The following is an 18,440-nucleotide window of genomic DNA, read 5'->3' as shown; positions in this document are numbered from 1 at the left end:
CCACAACAAGATCACTCAGGTAACACACACACCTGGCCAACCACAACAAGATCACTCAGGTAACACACACACCTGGCCAACCACAACAAGATCACTCAGGTAACACACACACCTGGCCAACCACAACAAGATCACTCAGGTAAAACCTACCTGGCCAACCACAACAAGATCACTCAGGTAACACACACACCTGGCCAACCACAACAAGATCACTCACACAGACACCTGGCCAACCACAACAAGATCACTCAGGTAACACACACACCTGGCCAACCACAACAAGATCACTCAGGTAACACACACACCTGGCCAACCACAACAAGATCACTCAGGTAAAACCTACCTGGCCAACCACAACAAGATCACTCAGGTAACACACACACCTGGCCAACCACAACAAGATCACTCAGGTAAAACCTACCTGGCCAACCACAACAAGATCACTCAGGTAAAACCTACCTGGCCAACCACAACAAGATCACTCAGGTAACACACACACCTGGCCAACCACAACAAGATCACTCAGGTAACACACACACCTGGCCAACCACAACAAGATCACTCAGGTAACACACACACCTGGCCAACCACAACAAGATCACTCAGGTAAAACCTACCTGGCCAACCACAACAAGATCACTCAGGTAACACACACACCTGGCCAACCACAACAAGATCACTCACACACACACCTGGCCAACCACAACAAGATCACTCAGGTAACACACACACCTGGCCAACCACAACAAGATCACTCAGGTAACACACACACCTGGCCAACCACAACAAGATCACTCACACACACACCTGGCCAACCACAACAAGATCACTCAGGTAACACACACACCTGGCCAACCACAACAAGATCACTCACACACACACCTGGCCATTTGATCTCCATGACATCACCAGCCAACATTACTGTTTTTTAGCTAATAATAATTACATAAATATTTTAATAGGGTTGGCTACACTTCCAGCATTAATAGCTAGGTATACTAAACAACAATATAAACACAACAGTTGGTCTCATGTTTCATCAGCTGAAATAAAAAGATCCCAGAAATGTTCCATAATCACAAAAAACGTATTTCTCTAAAATGTTGTGCTCACATTAGTTTACATCCTTATTTGTGAGCATTCCTCCTTTGCCAAGATAATCCATCCACCTGACAGGTGTGGCATATCAAGAAGCTGATTAAACAGCATGATCATTACACAGGTGCACTTTGTGCTGGGTACAATAAAAGGCCACTCTAAAATGTGCAGTTTTGTCACACAGCACATTGCCCCAGGGGCCTGGCTCCCAAGTGGGTGGGCCTATGCCCTCCCAGGCCTGACAACCTGGATGGAAAATTACTGAGGATGATAGCGGAATATGTTGCCACTCTTATTGGCCATCTTTTTAATCGAAGCCTACAGGAAAGTGTGTACTCTCAGGCCTGGAGGGAAGCAAAAGTCATTGTCCTACCTAAGAATAGCAAAGCCCCCTTTACTGGCTCAAATAGCCGACCAATCAGCCTGTTACCAACCCTTAGTAAATTTCTGGGAAAGAAATGGTGTTTGACCAGATACAATGCTATTTAAAGAAATTAACAGACGTTCAGTACGCTGATAGGGAAGGACATTCAATAAGCACAGCACTTACACAAATTACGAATGATTGGCTGAAAGAAATTGATAAAATGATTGTGGGGGCTCTTTTGTTAGACTTCCGTGCAGCTTTTGACATTATCGATCATAGTCTTCTGCTGGAAAAACATGTGTGTTATGGCTTTACACCCCCTGCTATAATGGCTTTACACCCCCTGCTATAATGTGGATAAAGAGTCACCTGTCTAACAGAACACAGAGGGTGTTCTTTAATGGAAGCCTCTCCAACATAATCCGGGTAGAATCCGGGATTCCCCAGGGCAGCTGTCTAGGCCCCTTACTTTTTTCTATTTTTACTAATGACCTTCCACTGGCACTGAGTAAAGCCAGTGTGTCTATGTATACGGTTGGCTCAACACAATACACGCCAGCTACCACAGCAAGTAAAATCACTGCTACACTTAGCAAAGAGCTGCAGTCAGTTTCAGAAGGTGTGTAATAAGAGTCCTAATAGTAATATTAGTAATAGTAATAGTCCTAAATATTTCAAAAACTAAAAGCATTGTATTTTGGGACAAATCATTCACTAAACCTCAACTAAATCTTACAATGAATAATGTGGAACTTGAGCAAGTTGAGGAGACTAAACTTCTTGGAGTAACCCCGGATTGTAAAACTGTCCTGGTCAAAACATATTGATACAACAGTAGCTAAGATGGGGGGAGATCTGTACGTAATAAAACGCTGCTCTACTGTCATGACATCGCTATCAACAAAACAAGTCCTACAGGCCCTAGTTTTATCACACCTGGACTACTGCCCAGTCATATGGTTTCACAGAGGGCATTAGGCATATAACAGTTTGCCCAGAACAGAGCAGTACGGCTGGCCATTAACCCTTTTCCCTCTGAAATCGAATTAACATAAAACTATTTAACATAAAACACTCTCTCTCTCCCTCTGTCTCTCTCTGTCTCTGTCTCTCCCTCTCTGTCTCTCTGTCTCTCCCTCTCTCTCTCTCCCTCTCTCTGTCTCTCCCTCTCTCTCTCTCCCTCTCTCTGTCTCTCTCTCTGTCTCTCTCTCTCTCTGTCTCTCTTTCTCTCTCTGTCTCTCTCTCTGTCTCTCTCTGTCTCTCTGTCTCTCTGTCTCTCTCTCTGTCTCTCTCTCTCTGTCTCTCTCTGTCTCTCTCTCTCTCTGTCTCTCTCTCTCTCTCTGTCTCTCTCTCTCTGTCTCTCTCTCTCTCTGTCTCTCTCTCTCTGTCTCTCTCTCTGTCTCTCTGTCTCTCTCTCTCTCTCTCTCTCTCTCTCTCTCTCTCTGTCTCTCTCTCTCTCTCTCTCTGTCTCTCTCTGTCTCTCTCTGTCTGTCTCTCTGTGTCTCTGTGTCTCCAGTCTCTGCAGCAGCAGCTGGAGGTGATTAATGGCCATGATGAGCTGCTGGCTGACATAGTCAACCTCTGTGTTGATTACTATGAGAACAGGATGTTCCTGACCCCCAACGAGAAACACATGCTGCTCAAGGTAGGTTACCGTCTGGCTGGCAGGCTGGACCGCGTCCCAAATGACTCCCTATTCCCTATATAGGCTACCGTCTGGCTGGCAGGCTGGGTGAAGTCCCAAATGGCTCCCTATTCCCTATATAGGCTACCGTCTGGCTGGCAGGCTGGGTCAAGTCCCAAATGACTCCCTATTCCCTATATAGGCTACCGTCTGGCTGGCAGGCTGGGCCGCGTCCCAAATGGCTCCCTCTTCCCTATATAGTGCACTACTTATGACCAGGGCCTATAGGCTCCCTATTCCCTATATCTGTTATCTCCAGGTGATGGGGTTTAGTCTGTTACCTCCAGGTGATGGGGTTTAGTCTGTACCTGTCTGTTACCTCCAGGTGATGGGGTTTAGTCTGTTACCTCCAGGTGATGGGGTTTAGTCTGTACCTGTCTGTTACCTCCAGGTGATGGGGTTAGGTCTGTACCTGTCTATTACCTCCAGGTGATGGGGTTTAGTCTGTTACCTCCAGGTGATGGGGTTAAGTCTGTACCTGTCTGTTACCTCCAGGTGATGGGGTTTAGTCTGTACCTGTCTGTTACCTCCAGGTGATGGGGTTTAGTCTGTAACCTGTCTGTTACCTCCAGGTGATGGGGTTTAGTCTGTAACCTGTCTGTTACCTCCAGGTGATGGGGTTTAGTCTGTAACCTGTCTGTTACCTCCAGGTGATGGGGTTAGGTCTGTAACCTGTCTGTTACCTCCAGGTGATGGGGTTTAGTCTGTTACCTCCAGGTGATGGGGTTTAGTCTGTACCTGTCTGTTACCTCCAGGTGATGGGGTTTAGTCTGTACCTGTCTGTTACCTCCAGGTGATGGGGTTTAGTCTGTTACCTCCAGGTGATGGGGTTTAGTCTGTACCTGTCTGTTACCTCTAGGTGATGGGGTTTAGTCTGTTACCTCCAGGTGATGGGGTTAGGTCTGTACCTGTCTGTTACCTCTAGGTGATGGGGTTTAGTCTGTACCTGTCTGTTACCTCCAGGTGATGGGGTTTAGTCTGTTATCTCCAGGTGATGGGGTTTAGTCTGTTACCTCTAGGTGATGGGGTTTAGTCTGTACCTGTCTGTTACCTCTAGGTGATGGGGTTTAGTCTGTACCTGTCTGTTACCTCTAGGTGATGGGGTTTAGTCTGTTACCTCTAGGTGATGGGGTTTAGTCTGTACCTGTCTGTTACCTCCAGGTGATGGGGTTTAGTCTGTACCTGTCTGTTACCTCTAGGTGATGGGGTTTAGTCTGTTACCTCTAGGTGATGGGGTTTAGTCTGTACCTCTAGGTGATGGGGTTTAGTCTGTACCTGTCTGTTACCTCCAGGTGATGGGGTTAGGTCTGTTACCTCTAGGTGATGGGGTTTAGTCTGTACCTGTCTGTTACCTCCAGGTGATGGGGTTTAGTCTGTTACCTCTAGGTGATGGGGTTTAGTCTGTTACCTCTAGGTGATGGGGTTTAGTCTGTTACCTCCAGGTGATGGGGTTTAGTCTGCACCTGTCTGTTACCTCCAGGTGATGGGGTTAGGTCTGTACCTGTCTGTTACCTCTAGGTGATGGGGTTTAGTCTGTACCTGTCTGTTACCTCTAGGTGATGGGGTTAGGTCTGTACCTGTCTGTTATCTCCAGGTGATGGGGTTTAGTCTGTTACCTCTAGGTGATGGGGTTTAGTCTGTTACCTCCAGGTGATGGGGTTTAGTCTGTTACCTCCAGGTGATGGGGTTTAGTCTGTACCTGTCTGTTACCTCCAGGGGATGGGGTTTAGTCTGTACCTGTCTGTTACCTCCAGGTGATGGGGTTTAGTCTGTTACCTCCAGGTGATGGGGTTTAGTCTGTTACCTCCAGGTGATGGGGTTTAGTCTGTACCTGTCTGTTACCTCTAGGTGATGGGGTTTAGTCTGTACCTGTCTGTTATCTCCAGGTGATGGGGTTTAGTCTGTACCTGTCTGTTACCTCCAGGTGATGGGGTTTAGTCTGTACCTGTCTGTTACCTCCAGGTGATGGGGTTAGGTCTGTACCTGTCTGTTTCCTCTAGGTGATGGGGTTAGGTCTTACCTGTCTGTTACCTCCAGGTGATGGGGTTTAGTCTGTTACCTCTAGGTGATGGGGTTTAGTCTGTACCTGTCTGTTATCTCCAGGTGATGGGGTTTGGTCTGTTACCTCCAGGTGATGGGGTTTAGTCTGTACCTGTCTGTTACCTCCAGGTGATGGGGTTTAGTCTGTACCTGTCTGTTACCTCTAGGTGATGGGGTTTAGTCTGTACCTGTCTGTTATCTCCAGGTGATGGGGTTTAGTCTGTTACCTCTAGGTGATGGGGTTTAGTCTGTACCTGTCTGTTACCTCTAGGTGATGGGGTTTAGTCTGTTATCTCCAGGTGATGGGGTTTAGTCTGTTACCTCCAGGTGATGGGGTTAGGTCTGTACCTGTCTGTTACCTCTAGGTGATGGGGTTTGGTCTGTACCTGATGGATGGCAGTAACAGCAACATCTACAAAATGGACGCCAAGAAGAGGATCAACCTGAACAAGGTTGACAAGTTCTTCAAGGTGAGACATGTTGCTGTATGTGTGTGTGTGTTTGAGACATGTTGCTGTATGTGTGTGGGCGTTTTAGACATGTTGCTGTATGTGTGTGGGCGTTTTAGACATGTTGCTGTATGTGTGTGGGTGTTTTAGACATGTTGCTGTATGTGTGTGGGCGTTTTAGACATGTTGCTGTATGTGTGTGGGCGTTTGAGACATGTTGCTGTATGTGTGTGGGTGTTTGAGACATGTTGCTGTATGTGTGTGGGTGTTTTAGACATGTTGCTGTATGTGTGTGGGCGTTTGAGACATGTTGCTGTATGTGTGTGAGCGTTTGAGACATGTTGCTGTATGTGTGTGGGTGTTTGAGACATGTTGCTGTATGTGTGTGGGCGTTTGAGACATGTTGCTGTATGTGTGTGGGCGTTTGAGACATGTTGCTGTATGTGTGTGGGTGTTTGAGACATGTTGCTGTATGTGTGTGGGCGTTTGAGACATGTTGCTGTATGTGTGTGGGCGTTTGAGACATGTTGCTGTATGTGTGTGGGCGTTTGAGACATGTTGCTGTATGTGTGTGGGCGTTTTAGACATGTTGCTGTATGTGTGTGGGCGTTTTAGACATGTTGCTGTATGTGTGTGGGCGTTTGAGACATGTTGCTGTATGTGTGTGGGCGTTTGAGACATGTTGCTGTATGTGTGTGGGCGTTTGAGACATGTTGCTGTATGTGTGTGGGTGTTTGAGACATGTTGCTGTATGTGTGTGGGCGTTTGAGACATGTTGCTGTATGTGTGTGGGTGTTTGAGACATGTTGCTGTATGTGTGTGGGTGTTTGAGACATGTTGCTGTATGTGTGTGGGTGTTTGAGACATGTTGCTGTATGTGTGTGGGCGTTTGAGACATGTTGCTGTATGTGTGTGGGCGTTTGAGACATGTTGCTGTATGTGTGTGGGCGTTTGAGACATGTTGCTGTATGTGTGTGGGTGTTTGAGACATGTTGCTGTATGTGTGTGGGCGTTTGAGACATGTTGCTGTATGTGTGTGGGCGTTTGAGACATGTTGCTGTATGTGTGTGGGTGTTTTAGACATGTTGTTGTATGTGTGTGGGTGTTTTAGACATGTTGCTGTATGTGTGTGGGTGTTTGAGACGTGTTGCTGTATGTGTGTGGGTGTTTGAGACATGTTGCTGTATGTGTGTGGGCGTTTTAGACATGTTGCTGTATGTGTGTGGGCGTTTGAGACATGTTGCTGTATGTGTGTGGGCGTTTGAGACATGTTGCTGTATGTGTGTGGGCGTTTGAGACATGTTGCTGTATGTGTGTGGGCGTTTTAGACATGTTGCTGTATGTGTGTGGGCGTTTGAGACATGTTGCTGTATGTGTGTGGGTGTTTTAGACATGTTGCTGTATGTGTGTGGGCGTTTGAGACATGTTGCTGTATGTGTGTGGGCGTTTGAGACATGTTGCTGTATGTGTGTGGGCGTTTGAGACATGTTGCTGTATGTGTGTGGGCGTTTGAGACATGTTGCTGTATGTGTGTGGGCGTTTGAGACATGTTGCTGTATGTGTGTGGGCGTTTGAGACATGTTGCTGTATGTGTGTGGGCGTTTGAGACATGTTGCTGTATGTGTGTGGGCGTTTGAGACATGTTGCTGTATGTGTGTGGGCGTTTTAGACATGTTGCTGTATGTGTGTGGGCGTTTGAGACATGTTGCTGTATGTGTGTGGGCGTTTTAGACATGTTGCTGTATGTGTGTGGGCGTTTGAGACATGTTGCTGTATGTGTGTGGGTGTTTTAGACATGTTGCTGTATGTGTGTGGGCGTTTGAGACATGTAGCTGTATGTGTGTGGGTGTTTTAGACATGTTGCTGTATGTGTGTGGGTGTTTGAGACATGTTGCTGTATGTGTGTGGGTGTTTGAGACATGTTGCTGTATGTGTGTGGGTGTTTGAGACATGTTGCTGTATGTGTGTGGGTGTTTTAGACATGTTGCTGTATGTGTGTGGGCGTTTGAGACATGTTGCTGTATGTGTGTGGGCGTTTTAGACATGTTGCTGTATGTGTGTGGGCGTTTGAGACATGTTGCTGTATGTGTGTGGGCGTTTGAGACATGTTGCTGTATGTGTGTGGGCGTTTTAGACATGTTGCTGTATGTGTGTGGGCGTTTGAGACATGTTGCTGTATGTGTGTGGGCGTTTGAGACATGTTGCTGTATGTGTGTGGGCGTTTTAGACATGTTGCTGTATGTGTGTGGGTGTTTGAGACATGTTGCTGTATGTGTGTGGGTGTTTTAGACATGTTGCTGTATGTGTGTGGGCGTTTTAGACATGTTGCTGTATGTGTGTGGGCGTTTGAGACATGTTGCTGTATGTGTGTGGGTGTTTTAGACATGTTGCTGTATGTGTGTGGGCGTTTGAGACATGTTGCTGTATGTGTGTGGGTGTTTTAGACATGTTGCTGTATGTGTGTGGGTGTTTTAGACATGTTGCTGTATGTGTGTGGGTGTTTGAGACATGTTGCTGTATGTGTGTGGGTGTTTGAGACATGTTGCTGTATGTGTGTGGGTGTTTTAGACATGTTGCTGTATGTGTGTGGGTGTTTGAGACATGTTGCTGTATGTGTGTGGGTGTTTGAGACATGTTGCTGTATGTGTGTGAGTGTTTGAGACATGTTGCTGTATGTGTGTGGGTGTTTGAGACATGTTGCTGTATGTGTGTGGGTGTTTGAGACATGTTGCTGTATGTGTGTGGGTGTTTGAGACATGTTGCTGTATGTGTGTGTGTGTTTGAGACATGTTGCTGTATGTGTGTGGGTGTTTGAGACATGTTGCTGTATGTGTGTGGGTGTTTGAGACATGTTGCTGTATGTGTGTGGGTGTTTTAGACATGTTGCTGTATGTGTGTGGGCGTTTTAGACATGTTGCTGTATGTGTGTGGGTGTTTTAGACATGTTGCTGTATGTGTGTGGGTGTTTGAGACATGTTGCTGTATGTGTGTGGGTGTTTGTCGTTATGCGGCGCTGTACGTGCAGGTAACTGCTGAAGTAAAGGAAACAGCTGGGTAAATGAGGGTTCTGGCTGTTCTGTTATGCTGTGGGGAGCGTTTTCCTGCTATGGTTTTGATCCGCTCAACCCCTTACAGGGCAAGGTAGAAGCCAATTCATACTATACTTCTCTCAAAAATAAAAGGTTTCGCGTGGATACTGGGATGGTATGAAATGACTCTGACTGGTCTTCATGTATCTGAAATGGCTCTGACTGGTCTTCATGTATCTGAAATGGCTCTGACTGGTCTTCATGTATCTGAAATGGCTCTGACTGGTCTTCATGTATATGAAATGGCTCTGACTGGTCTTCATGTATCTGAAATGACTCTGACTGGTCTTCATGTATCTGAAATGACTCTGACTGGTCTTCAAGTATCTGAAATGGCTCTGACTGGTCTTCATGTATCTGAAATGGCTCTGACTGGTCTTCATGTATCTGAAATGACTCTGACTGGTCTTCATGTATCTGAAATGGCTCTGACTGGTCTTCATGTATCTGAAATGACTCTGACTGGTCTTCATGTATCTGAAATGGCTCTGACTGGTCTTCATGTATCTGAAATGACTCTGACTGGTCTTCATGTATCTGAAATGGCTCTGACTGGTCTTCATGTATCTGAAATGACTCTGACTGGTCTTCATGTATCTGAAATGACTCTGACTGGTCTTTATGTATCTGAAATGACTCTGACTGGTCTTCATGTATCTGAAATGACTCTGACTGGTCTTCATGTATCTGAAATGGCTCTCACTGGTCTTCATGTATCTGAAATGACTCTGACTGGTCTTCATGTATCTGAAATGGCTCTGACTGGTCTTCATGTATCTGAAATGGCTCTGACTGGTCTTCATGTATCTGAAATGGCTCTGACTGGTCTTCATGTATCTGAAATGGCTCTGACTGGTCTTCATGTATCTGAAATGACTCTGACTGGTCTTCATGTATCTGAAATGGCTCTGACTGGTCTTCATGTATCTGAAATGGCTCTGACTGGTCTTCATGTATCTGAAATGGCTCTGACTGACTGACTGGTCTTCATGTATCTGTCCTCAACAGCAACTGCAGGTGGTGCCTCTGTTTGGTGACATGCAGATTGAGCTGTCCAGGTACATCAAGACCAGCGCACACTTTGAAGAGAACAAGAACAGGTGAGGCCTTATCCCTCCTCTCCTCCACCTCATCTCTCTCCTCTCTCTATCCTCACCTCTCCTCATCTCTCCTCTCTCCTCTCTCTCTCTCTCCTCTCTCTATCCTCTCTCTCTCCTCACCTCTCCTCTCTCTCCTCTCTCTATCCTCACCTCTCCTCTCTCTCTCCTCACCTCTCCTCTCTCTCCTCTCTCTATCCTCACCTCTCCTCTCTCTATCCTCACCTCTCCTCTCTCTCCTCATCTCTCCTCTCTCTCTCTCTCCTCTCTCTCTCCTCATCTCTCCTCTCTCTCTCCTCTCTCTATCCTCACCTCTCCTCTCTCTCTCCTCTCTCTATCCTCACCTCTCCTCATCTCTCCTCTCTCTCTCTCTCCTCTCTCTATCCTCTCTCTCTCTCCTCACCTCTCCTCTCTATCCTCATCTCTCCTCTCTATCCTCATCTCTCCTCTCTCCTCTCTCTCTCTCTATCCTCACCTCTCCTCTCTCTCTCCTCATCTCTCCTCTCTCTCTCTCTCCTCTCTATCTTCACCTCTCATCTCTCCCTCTCTCCTCTCCACTCTCTCTCTCTCCTCACCTCTCCTCTCTCTCTCCTCACCTCTCCTCTCTCTCCTCATCTCTCCTCTCCTCTCCTCTCCTCTCCTCTCCTCTCCTCTCCTCTCCTCTCCTCTCCTCTCCTCTCCTCTCCTCTCCTCTCCTCTCCTCTCCTCTCCTCTCCTCTCCTCTCCTCTCCTCTCCTCTCTCTCTCCTCTCTCTCTCCTCCACCTCTCCTCTCCCTCTCCTCTCTCTATCCTCATCTCTCCTCTCATCTCTCTATCCTCTCTCCTCCACCTCATCTTTACTCTCGCTCTCTTCTCCCTCCTCATCCCTCCTCTCCTCTCTCTCCTCTCTCTCGCTCGCTCTCTCTCCCCCTCATCTCTCCTCTCTCTCCTCTCTCTTCGCCATCCACCTCCTCTCATCTCTCTCTCCTCCCCGCTCCCAGGTGGTCATGTACCTCAACAGGCAGCAGTCCTCAGTATAACATCTGTGAGCAGATGGTCCAGATCAGGGAAGACCACATGAGGTTCATCTCTGAGTTGGCTCGCTACAGTAACAGTGAGGTGAGTGGACCAGTACCGAGCATCACACCTAACCCTGTCTCAATCTCTACACCAAACACACCTAACCCTGTCTCAATCTCTACGCCAAACACACCTAGCCCTGTCTCAATCTCTACGCCAAACACACCTAACCCTGTCTCAATCTCTACACCAAACACACCTAACCCTGTCTCAATCTCTACGCCAAACACACCTAACCCTGTCTCAATCTCTACGCCAAACACACCTAGCCCTGTCTCAATCTCTACGCCAAACACACCTAACCCTGTCTCAATCTCTACGCCAAACACACCTAACCCTGTCTCAATCTCTACACCAAACACACCTAACCCTGTCTCAATCTCTACACCAAACACACCTAACCCTGTCTCAATCTCTACACCAAACACACCTAACCCTGTCTCAATCTCTACACCAAACACACCTAACCCTGTCTCAATCTCTACACCAAACACACCTAACCCTGTCTCAATCTCTACACCAAACACACCAAACCCTGTCTCAATCTCTACACCAAACACACCTAACCCTGTGTCAATCTCTACACCAAAAACACCTAACCCTGTCTCAATCTCTACGCCAAAAACAACTAACAACTAAAGCTAGTGAGGGAGATATAAGTCTCCAGCTTCAGAGATTTTTGCAGTTCGTTCCAGTCATTGGCAGCAGAGAACTGGAAGGAAAGGCAGCCAAAGGAGGTGTTGGCTTTGGGGGTGACCAGTGAGATATACCTGCTGGAGCGCGTGCTACGGGTAGGTGTTGCTATGGTGACCAGTGAGCTGAGGTAAGGTGGGGCTTTACCTAGCAAAGACTTATAGATGACCTGGAGCCAGTGGGTTTGGCGACGAGTATGAAGCGAGGGCCAGCCAACGAGAGCATACAGGTCGCAGTGGTGGGTAGTATATGGGGCTTTGGTGACAAAACGGATGGCACTGTGATAGACTGCATCCAGTTTGTTGAGTAGAGTGTTGGAGGCTATTTTGTAAATGACATCGCCGAAGTCAAGGATCGGTAGGATAGTCAGTTTTACGAGGGTATGTTTGGCAGCATGAGTGAAGGATGCTTTGTTGCGAAATAGGAAGCCGATTCTAGATTTAATTTTGGATTGGAGATGTTTGATGTGAGTCTGGAAGGAGAGTTTACAGTCTAACCAGACACCTAGGTATTTGTAGTTGTCCACATATTCTAAGTTAGAACCGTCCAGAGTAGTGATGCTGGACGGGCGGGCGGGTGCAGGCAGCGATCGGTTGAAGAGCATGCATTTAGTTTTACTTGTATTTAAGAGCAGTTGGAGGCCACGGAAGGAGTGTTGTATGGCATTGAAGCTCCTCTGGAGGTTAGTTAACACAGTGTCCAAAGAAGGGCCAGAAGTATACAGAATGGTGTCGTCTGCGTAGAGGTGGATCAGAGAATCACCAGCAGCAAGAGCGACATCATTGATGTATACAGAGAAGAGAGTCGGCCCGAGAATTGAACCCTGTGGCACCCCCATAGAGACTGCCAGAGGTCCGGACAACAGACCCTCTGATTTGATACACTGATAAGAATGCGGTGATTGACCGAGTCGAAAGCCTTGGCCAGGTCGATGAATACAGCTGCACAGTATTGTTTCTTATCGATGGAGGTAATGATATATATAATATATATATAGTGGTATTAGATAGCAGGGATCTTGATCCAGGAAGGGATTGATTGGCTGTAGCCTAACCAAGAAGCATCTTAGCTACACTGAACAAAAATAGATACGCAACATGCAAAAATGTCAGTTCATATGAGGAAATCAGCCAATTGAAATAAATTCATTAGGTCCTAATCTATGGATTTCACACGACTGGGAATACAGATCTGCATCTGTTGGTCACAGATACCTTTATAAAAGGTAGTGGTGTGGATCAGAGAACCAGTCAGTATCTGGTGTGACCACCATTTGCCTCATGAAGCGCGACACATCTCCTTCACATAGAGTTGATCAGGCTGTTGATTGTGGAATGTTGTCCCACCTCCTCTTCAATGGCTGTGTGAAGTTGCTGGATTTTGGCGGGAACTGGAACACGCCGCGTATTGTCATGTTGAAACATGAGGTCTTCCCTGTGGCTCAGTTGGTAGAGCATGGTGTTTGCAACGCCAGCATGGTGTTTGCAATGCCAGGGTTGTGGGTTCGATTCCCACGAGGGGCCAGTACAGAAAAATAATGCATGAAATTAAATTAAATGTATGAAATGTATGCATTCACTACTGTAAGTCGCTCTGGATAAGAGCGTCTGCTAAATGACTAAAATGTAAATGAGGTGATGGCAGCGGATGAATGGCACGACAACGGGCCTCAGGATCTCATCACGGTATCTCTGTGCATTCAAATTGCCAATGATAAAATGCAATTGTGTTCATTGGCCGCAGCTTATGCCTGCCCATACGATAACCCCACGCAACCTCTGTTCACATTGTTGACATCAGCAAACTGCCGGCCCACAGACGACCCCATACATGTGGCCTGCGGTTGTGAGGCCAGTTGGACGTACTGCCAAATTCTCTAAAACGACATTGGAGGCGGCTTATGGTAGATAAATGAACATTCAATTCTTTGGCAACATCTCTGGTGGACATTCCTGCAGTCAGCATGCCAATTCCGCGCTCCCTCAAAACTTGTGACAAAACTGCACATTTTAGAGCGGCCTTTTTATTGTCCCCAGCACAAGGTGCACCTGTGTAATGATCATGCTGTTTAATCAGCTTCTTGATAGGCCACACCTGTCAAGTGGATGGATTATTTTAGCAAAGGAGAAATGCTCACTGACAGGGATGAAATACAAATTTGTGCACAACATTTTAGAGAAATATACTTTTTGTGCGTATGGATTTTTGTTGTTGTTGGTATCTTTTATCTCAGCTCATGGAACATGAAACCAACACTTTATGCTGGAGCCCCGAACTGGAGATATTTTATTTGGTACATCTTAGATAGTAACTTAAAGTTATAAGCAGGGGTGTAGCACTATGAGGCAAGGGGGCCATGAGCTTTAGGCCCCCCCCCCCCAATAAAAGACACAAAACATGGGCTGTTGACAGTATTGAAAATCATACCGTGTGAATTTCAGAATACCCCTGCATACAGTATACCGCCCAAGCCTAATGTGAAGGGTTATGGTTAATTAACCCGTTATGTCCTAATAAAGGTGTCTCTCTCTAGGTGGAGACCAGGGCCTGTTATGTCCTAATAAAGGTGTCTCTCTCTAGGTGGAGACCAGGGCCTGTTATGTCCTAATAAAGGTGTCTCTCTCTAGGTGGAGACCAGGGCCTGTTATGTCCTAATAAAGGTGTCTCTCTCTAGGTGGAGACCAGGGCCTGTTATGTCCTAATAAAGGTGTCTTTCTCTAGGTGGAGACCAGGGCCTGTTAACCTGTTATGTCCTAATAAAGGTGTCTCTCTCTAGGTGGAGACCAGGGCCTGTTATGTCCTAATAAAGGTGTCTCTCTCTAGGTGGAGACCAGGGTCTGTTAACCTGTTATGTCCTAATAAAGGTGTCTCTCTCTAGGTGGAGACCAGGGCCTGTTATGTCCTAATAAAGGTGTCTCTCTCTAGGTGGAGACCAGGGCCTGTTATGTCCTAATAAAGGTGTCTCTCTCTCTCTAGGTGGTGACAGGCTCCGGTCGTCAGGAGGCCCACAAGACAGACCATGAGTACAGGAAGCTGTTTGACCTGGCTCTGCAGGGGATGCAGCTACTGTCCCAGTGGAGCGCACACGTCATGGAAGTGGTGAGTGACCTCTAACCTTAACCCTGACCATAACCTGTTGTTTAGAGAACGTTTGTGTTATGGCTTTTCAACCTCTGCCATATTGTGGATTCAGAGCTGTCTATCTAATAGAACTCAAAGGGTTTTCTTTAATGGAAGCTTCTCTAATGTCAAACATGTAAAGTGTGGTGTTCCGCAGGGCAGCTCTCTAGGCCCTCTACTCTTTTCACCAATGACCTGCAACCACTGGCATTAAACAAAGCATGTGTGTCCATTTATGCTGATTATTCAACCATATTCGCATCAGCAACCACAGCTAATGAAGTCACTGAAACCCTTAACAAAGAGTTGCAGTCTGTTTTGAAATGGGTGGCCAGTAATAAACTGGTCCTGAACATCTCTAAAACTAAGAGCATTGTATTTGGTACAAATCATTCCCTAAGTTCTAGACCTCAGCTGAATCTGGTAATGAAGGATGTGGCTGTTGAACAAGTTGAGGAGACTAAATTACTTGGGGTTTTATCTATAATGTATTTTTCGTTATGTGTCGGACCCCAGAAAGACTAGCTGTCGCAGTTGGCGTCGGCTAATGGGGATCTTAATAAATCAGATCAAACCCTAACCAACACACTTCATGGAAGTGGCGAACGTCCTACATCCCTAACAAGTCATGGTGCCTTTGACGACAAAGACTATAGTGGAGAGGACCCTCACAGACAGACACCTGCCAGAGACTTACTATCAGGGTGGGCAAACTGATTTCTCTCCCAATCTCATCCCAGTTCACACTGTGACTACTGTCAGAGAGGAAGAGGAAGAGGAAGAGAGAGGCCCAAAATCTGTCTCCCTTGTTTCGCCCACCAAGCGAGGAGTTTTTTTGGTTTGGAGGACTATGAGAGAGTGTCGAATTTGGCCAAACAAACTGAATGGCTTATTTGCTACATGAGGTTTATTTGATTGAATACAAGTTTTGGAAATCTTAAGTTGTTACGAGTGTATTGATATACAGTAAGTGGGACACGTGACATCCCGGAGTTATCTTGATGGCTATGCATATTCATGACATGAGGCTAGTAGCATAGCATCTCTCTCCAATGAATACAGGCGATTGATGTCAACAACCCTCATTGAAGAATATTCAAAAAAGGATTGCAATAATGAGGTATCCACCAATCCAAAGAAAGGATAGGCGAGAGCTAGACAGCCTTCCATGCTGCTTTGTGGACGACCACTCCCATTTTTAGGGCGCAGAGACATCTTGTCAGTATATTCATAATCTTTCTTATTGTCTTCCCTATTGCCCACAGTCTCTCCTCAAGGTCTTTAAACACCATTTGTTTAGGTCAGGGTGTGATTTGGGTGGGCATTCTAGATTTTGTATTTCTATGTTCATTTCTATGTTTTCTATTTCTTTGTGTTGAGCCGAGTATGGTTTCCAATCAGAGGCAGCTGTCTATCGTTGTCTCTGATTGGGAACCATACTTAGGCAGCCTTTTTCCCTCCTTCAGTTGTGGGTAATTATATTCTTTCTGTGAGTGTTCTGTGCGCGCGCCTCAGTTGCGTCACGTTCGTTTCTGTTTTACCTGTTTCTTTGTTTCGTTCGGTTTCACTAATAAAGTATGTGGAATTTCCGGCCCGCTGCGCCTTGGCTGATCTGTGACAGGGAGTTTGAGGACAGTGAACGTGACAGAATTACCCACCACAAGAAGGCCAAGCAGCGTGCCGGGAGGACGAGCTGGACCGAGGAGAATCAACATCGACAGAAGCACGAGAGGCACCCCCAAAAAACAATTTTTGGGGGGGGCACACGGGGTGATTGGCAGAGTCAGGGTGGAGACCTGAGCCATGGGGAAAGTAGGACTGGTCAAGTACCGTGTTATGCGGTGATTCGCACGGTGTCGCCAGTTCGCATTTACAGCCCGGTGCGCTCTGTGCCTGCGCTCCGCAGTTGCCATGCTAGAGTTGGCATCCAGCCAGGAAGGATTGTGCCAGCTCAGCGCTCCTGGTCTCCAGTGCGCCTTCTCGGTCCAGGATATCCTGCGCCGGCGCTACGCACTGTGTCGCCAGTGGGCCTGCACAGCCCAGTTCGTCCAGTGCCAGCGACCCGCCCTTGCCGGACTGAAGGAAGTATCCAGCCAGGACGGGTTGTGCCAGTCATAAGCTCCAGACCTCCAGTGCGCCTCCAAGGCCCAGTATACCCTGTGCCTGCTCTGCGCACCCGGCCTCCAGCGACATTCCCTAGTCCAGAACTCTCAGCGACGTTCCCCAGTCCAGAGTCTCCAGCGATGTTCCTAGTCCGGTGAGACCTATTTCGGCTCCACGTACGAAGCCTCCAGTGATGATCCATGGCCCGGAGCCTGTAGGGATGATCCATGGCCCGGAGCCTCCAGTGATGATCCATGGCCCGGAGCCTCCAGCGACGTTCCCTAGTCCGGTGAGACCTGTTCCGGCTCCACGTACGATCCAGTGATGATCCATGGCCCGGAGCCTCCAGTGATGATCCATGGCATGGAGCCTGTAGCGACGGTCCCCAGTCCGGAACCTCCTGAGACGGACTGCAGCCCGGAACCTCCTGAGACGGACTGCAGCCCGGAACCTCCTGAGACGGACTGCAGCCCGGAACCTCCTGAGACGGACTGCAGCCCAGAGTCTTCAGCGGCAGCCTGTTTAGAAGCTTCTTGGACCTAGACTTGGCGCTCCGGTACCGCTTGCCGTGCGGTAGCAGAGAGAACAGTCTATGACTTGGGTGGCTGGAGTCTTACGGCTTGGGGGTAGAAGATGTGCTTGAGAATGGGGGTGTGCTCGGTCCTCCTTTTCCTGTAGTCCACAATCATCTCCTCCTCACCACAGACATGTCTGATTTCAAGGGGACACATCGGCAATATGAGACTCCAGCGAAGGAGTCGGCGGTTTGTGGAGCTCGACTTTTGCAGGAAAACGAGAGGGTGATGATCGGTATAGACCACCATAGGGGAACCTTTATTTAACCAGGTAGGCCAGTTGAGAACAACTGCGATCTGGCCAAGATAAAGCATAGCAATTAGACGCATACAACAGCACGGAGTTACACGTGGAATAAACAAAACATACAGTCAATAATACAGTAGAAAAAACAGAAAACAAAAAGTCTATATACAGTGAGTGGAAATGAGGTAAGATAAGGGAGTCAAGTCAATAAATAGGCCATGGTGGCGAAGTAATTACAATATAACAATTAAACACAGGAGTGATAGATGTGCAGAAGATGAATGTGCAAGTAGAGATACTGGGGTGCAAAGGAGCAAGATAAATAAATAAATACAGTATGGGGATGAGGTAGATAGATGGGCTGTGTACAGGTGCAGTGATCTGTGAGCTGCTCTGACAGCTGATGCTTATTTACTGCGGCTCTTTCATTATTTGTTATTCTTATCTCTTACTTTTTGCTGTTGTTTGTTTTTTCTTAAAACTGTATTGTTGGTTAATAAGGGCTGTAATTGTATTCAGCATTTCACTGTGAGGTCTACTACACCTGTTGTATTCAGCATTTCACTATGAGGTCTACTACACCTGTTGTATTCAGCATTTCACTGTGAGGTCTACTACACCTGTTGTATTCAGCATTTCACTGTGAGGTCTACTACACCTGTTGTATTCAGCATTTCACTGTGAGGTCTACTACACCTGTTGTATTCAGCATTTCACTGTGAGGTCTACTACACCTGTTGTATTCAGCATTTCACTGTGAGGTCTACTACACCTGTTGTATTCAGCATTTCACTGTGAGGTCTACTACACCTGTTGTAT

The 18,440-nt window shown here is 47.1% G+C and overlaps 1 protein-coding gene across 1 annotated transcript in view; it reads left to right on the top strand.

Annotated features, from left to right (window-relative positions):
- The window catches only part of LOC106573835 (cytoplasmic FMR1-interacting protein 1 homolog), a 97,085-nt gene that overhangs the window by 24,224 nt on the left and 54,421 nt on the right, over positions 1-18,440 (top strand). Inside the window, exons 8-12 of the mRNA XM_045697505.2 lie at positions 2,982-3,110; positions 5,555-5,659; positions 9,736-9,827; positions 10,805-10,922; positions 14,553-14,675. Of these exons, the coding sequence (XP_045553461.1) occupies positions 2,982-3,110; positions 5,555-5,659; positions 9,736-9,827; positions 10,805-10,922; positions 14,553-14,675 (567 nt within the window). The remainder of the gene's footprint in view (positions 1-2,981; positions 3,111-5,554; positions 5,660-9,735; positions 9,828-10,804; positions 10,923-14,552; positions 14,676-18,440) is intronic.

The sequence above is a fragment of the Salmo salar genome, chromosome 16 (genome assembly GCF_965601325.2).
Source record: "Salmo salar chromosome 16, fSalSal1, whole genome shotgun sequence".
NCBI lineage: Eukaryota > Metazoa > Chordata > Actinopteri > Salmoniformes > Salmonidae > Salmo > Salmo salar.
This window is presented reverse-complemented; position numbering and strand designations above follow the sequence as displayed.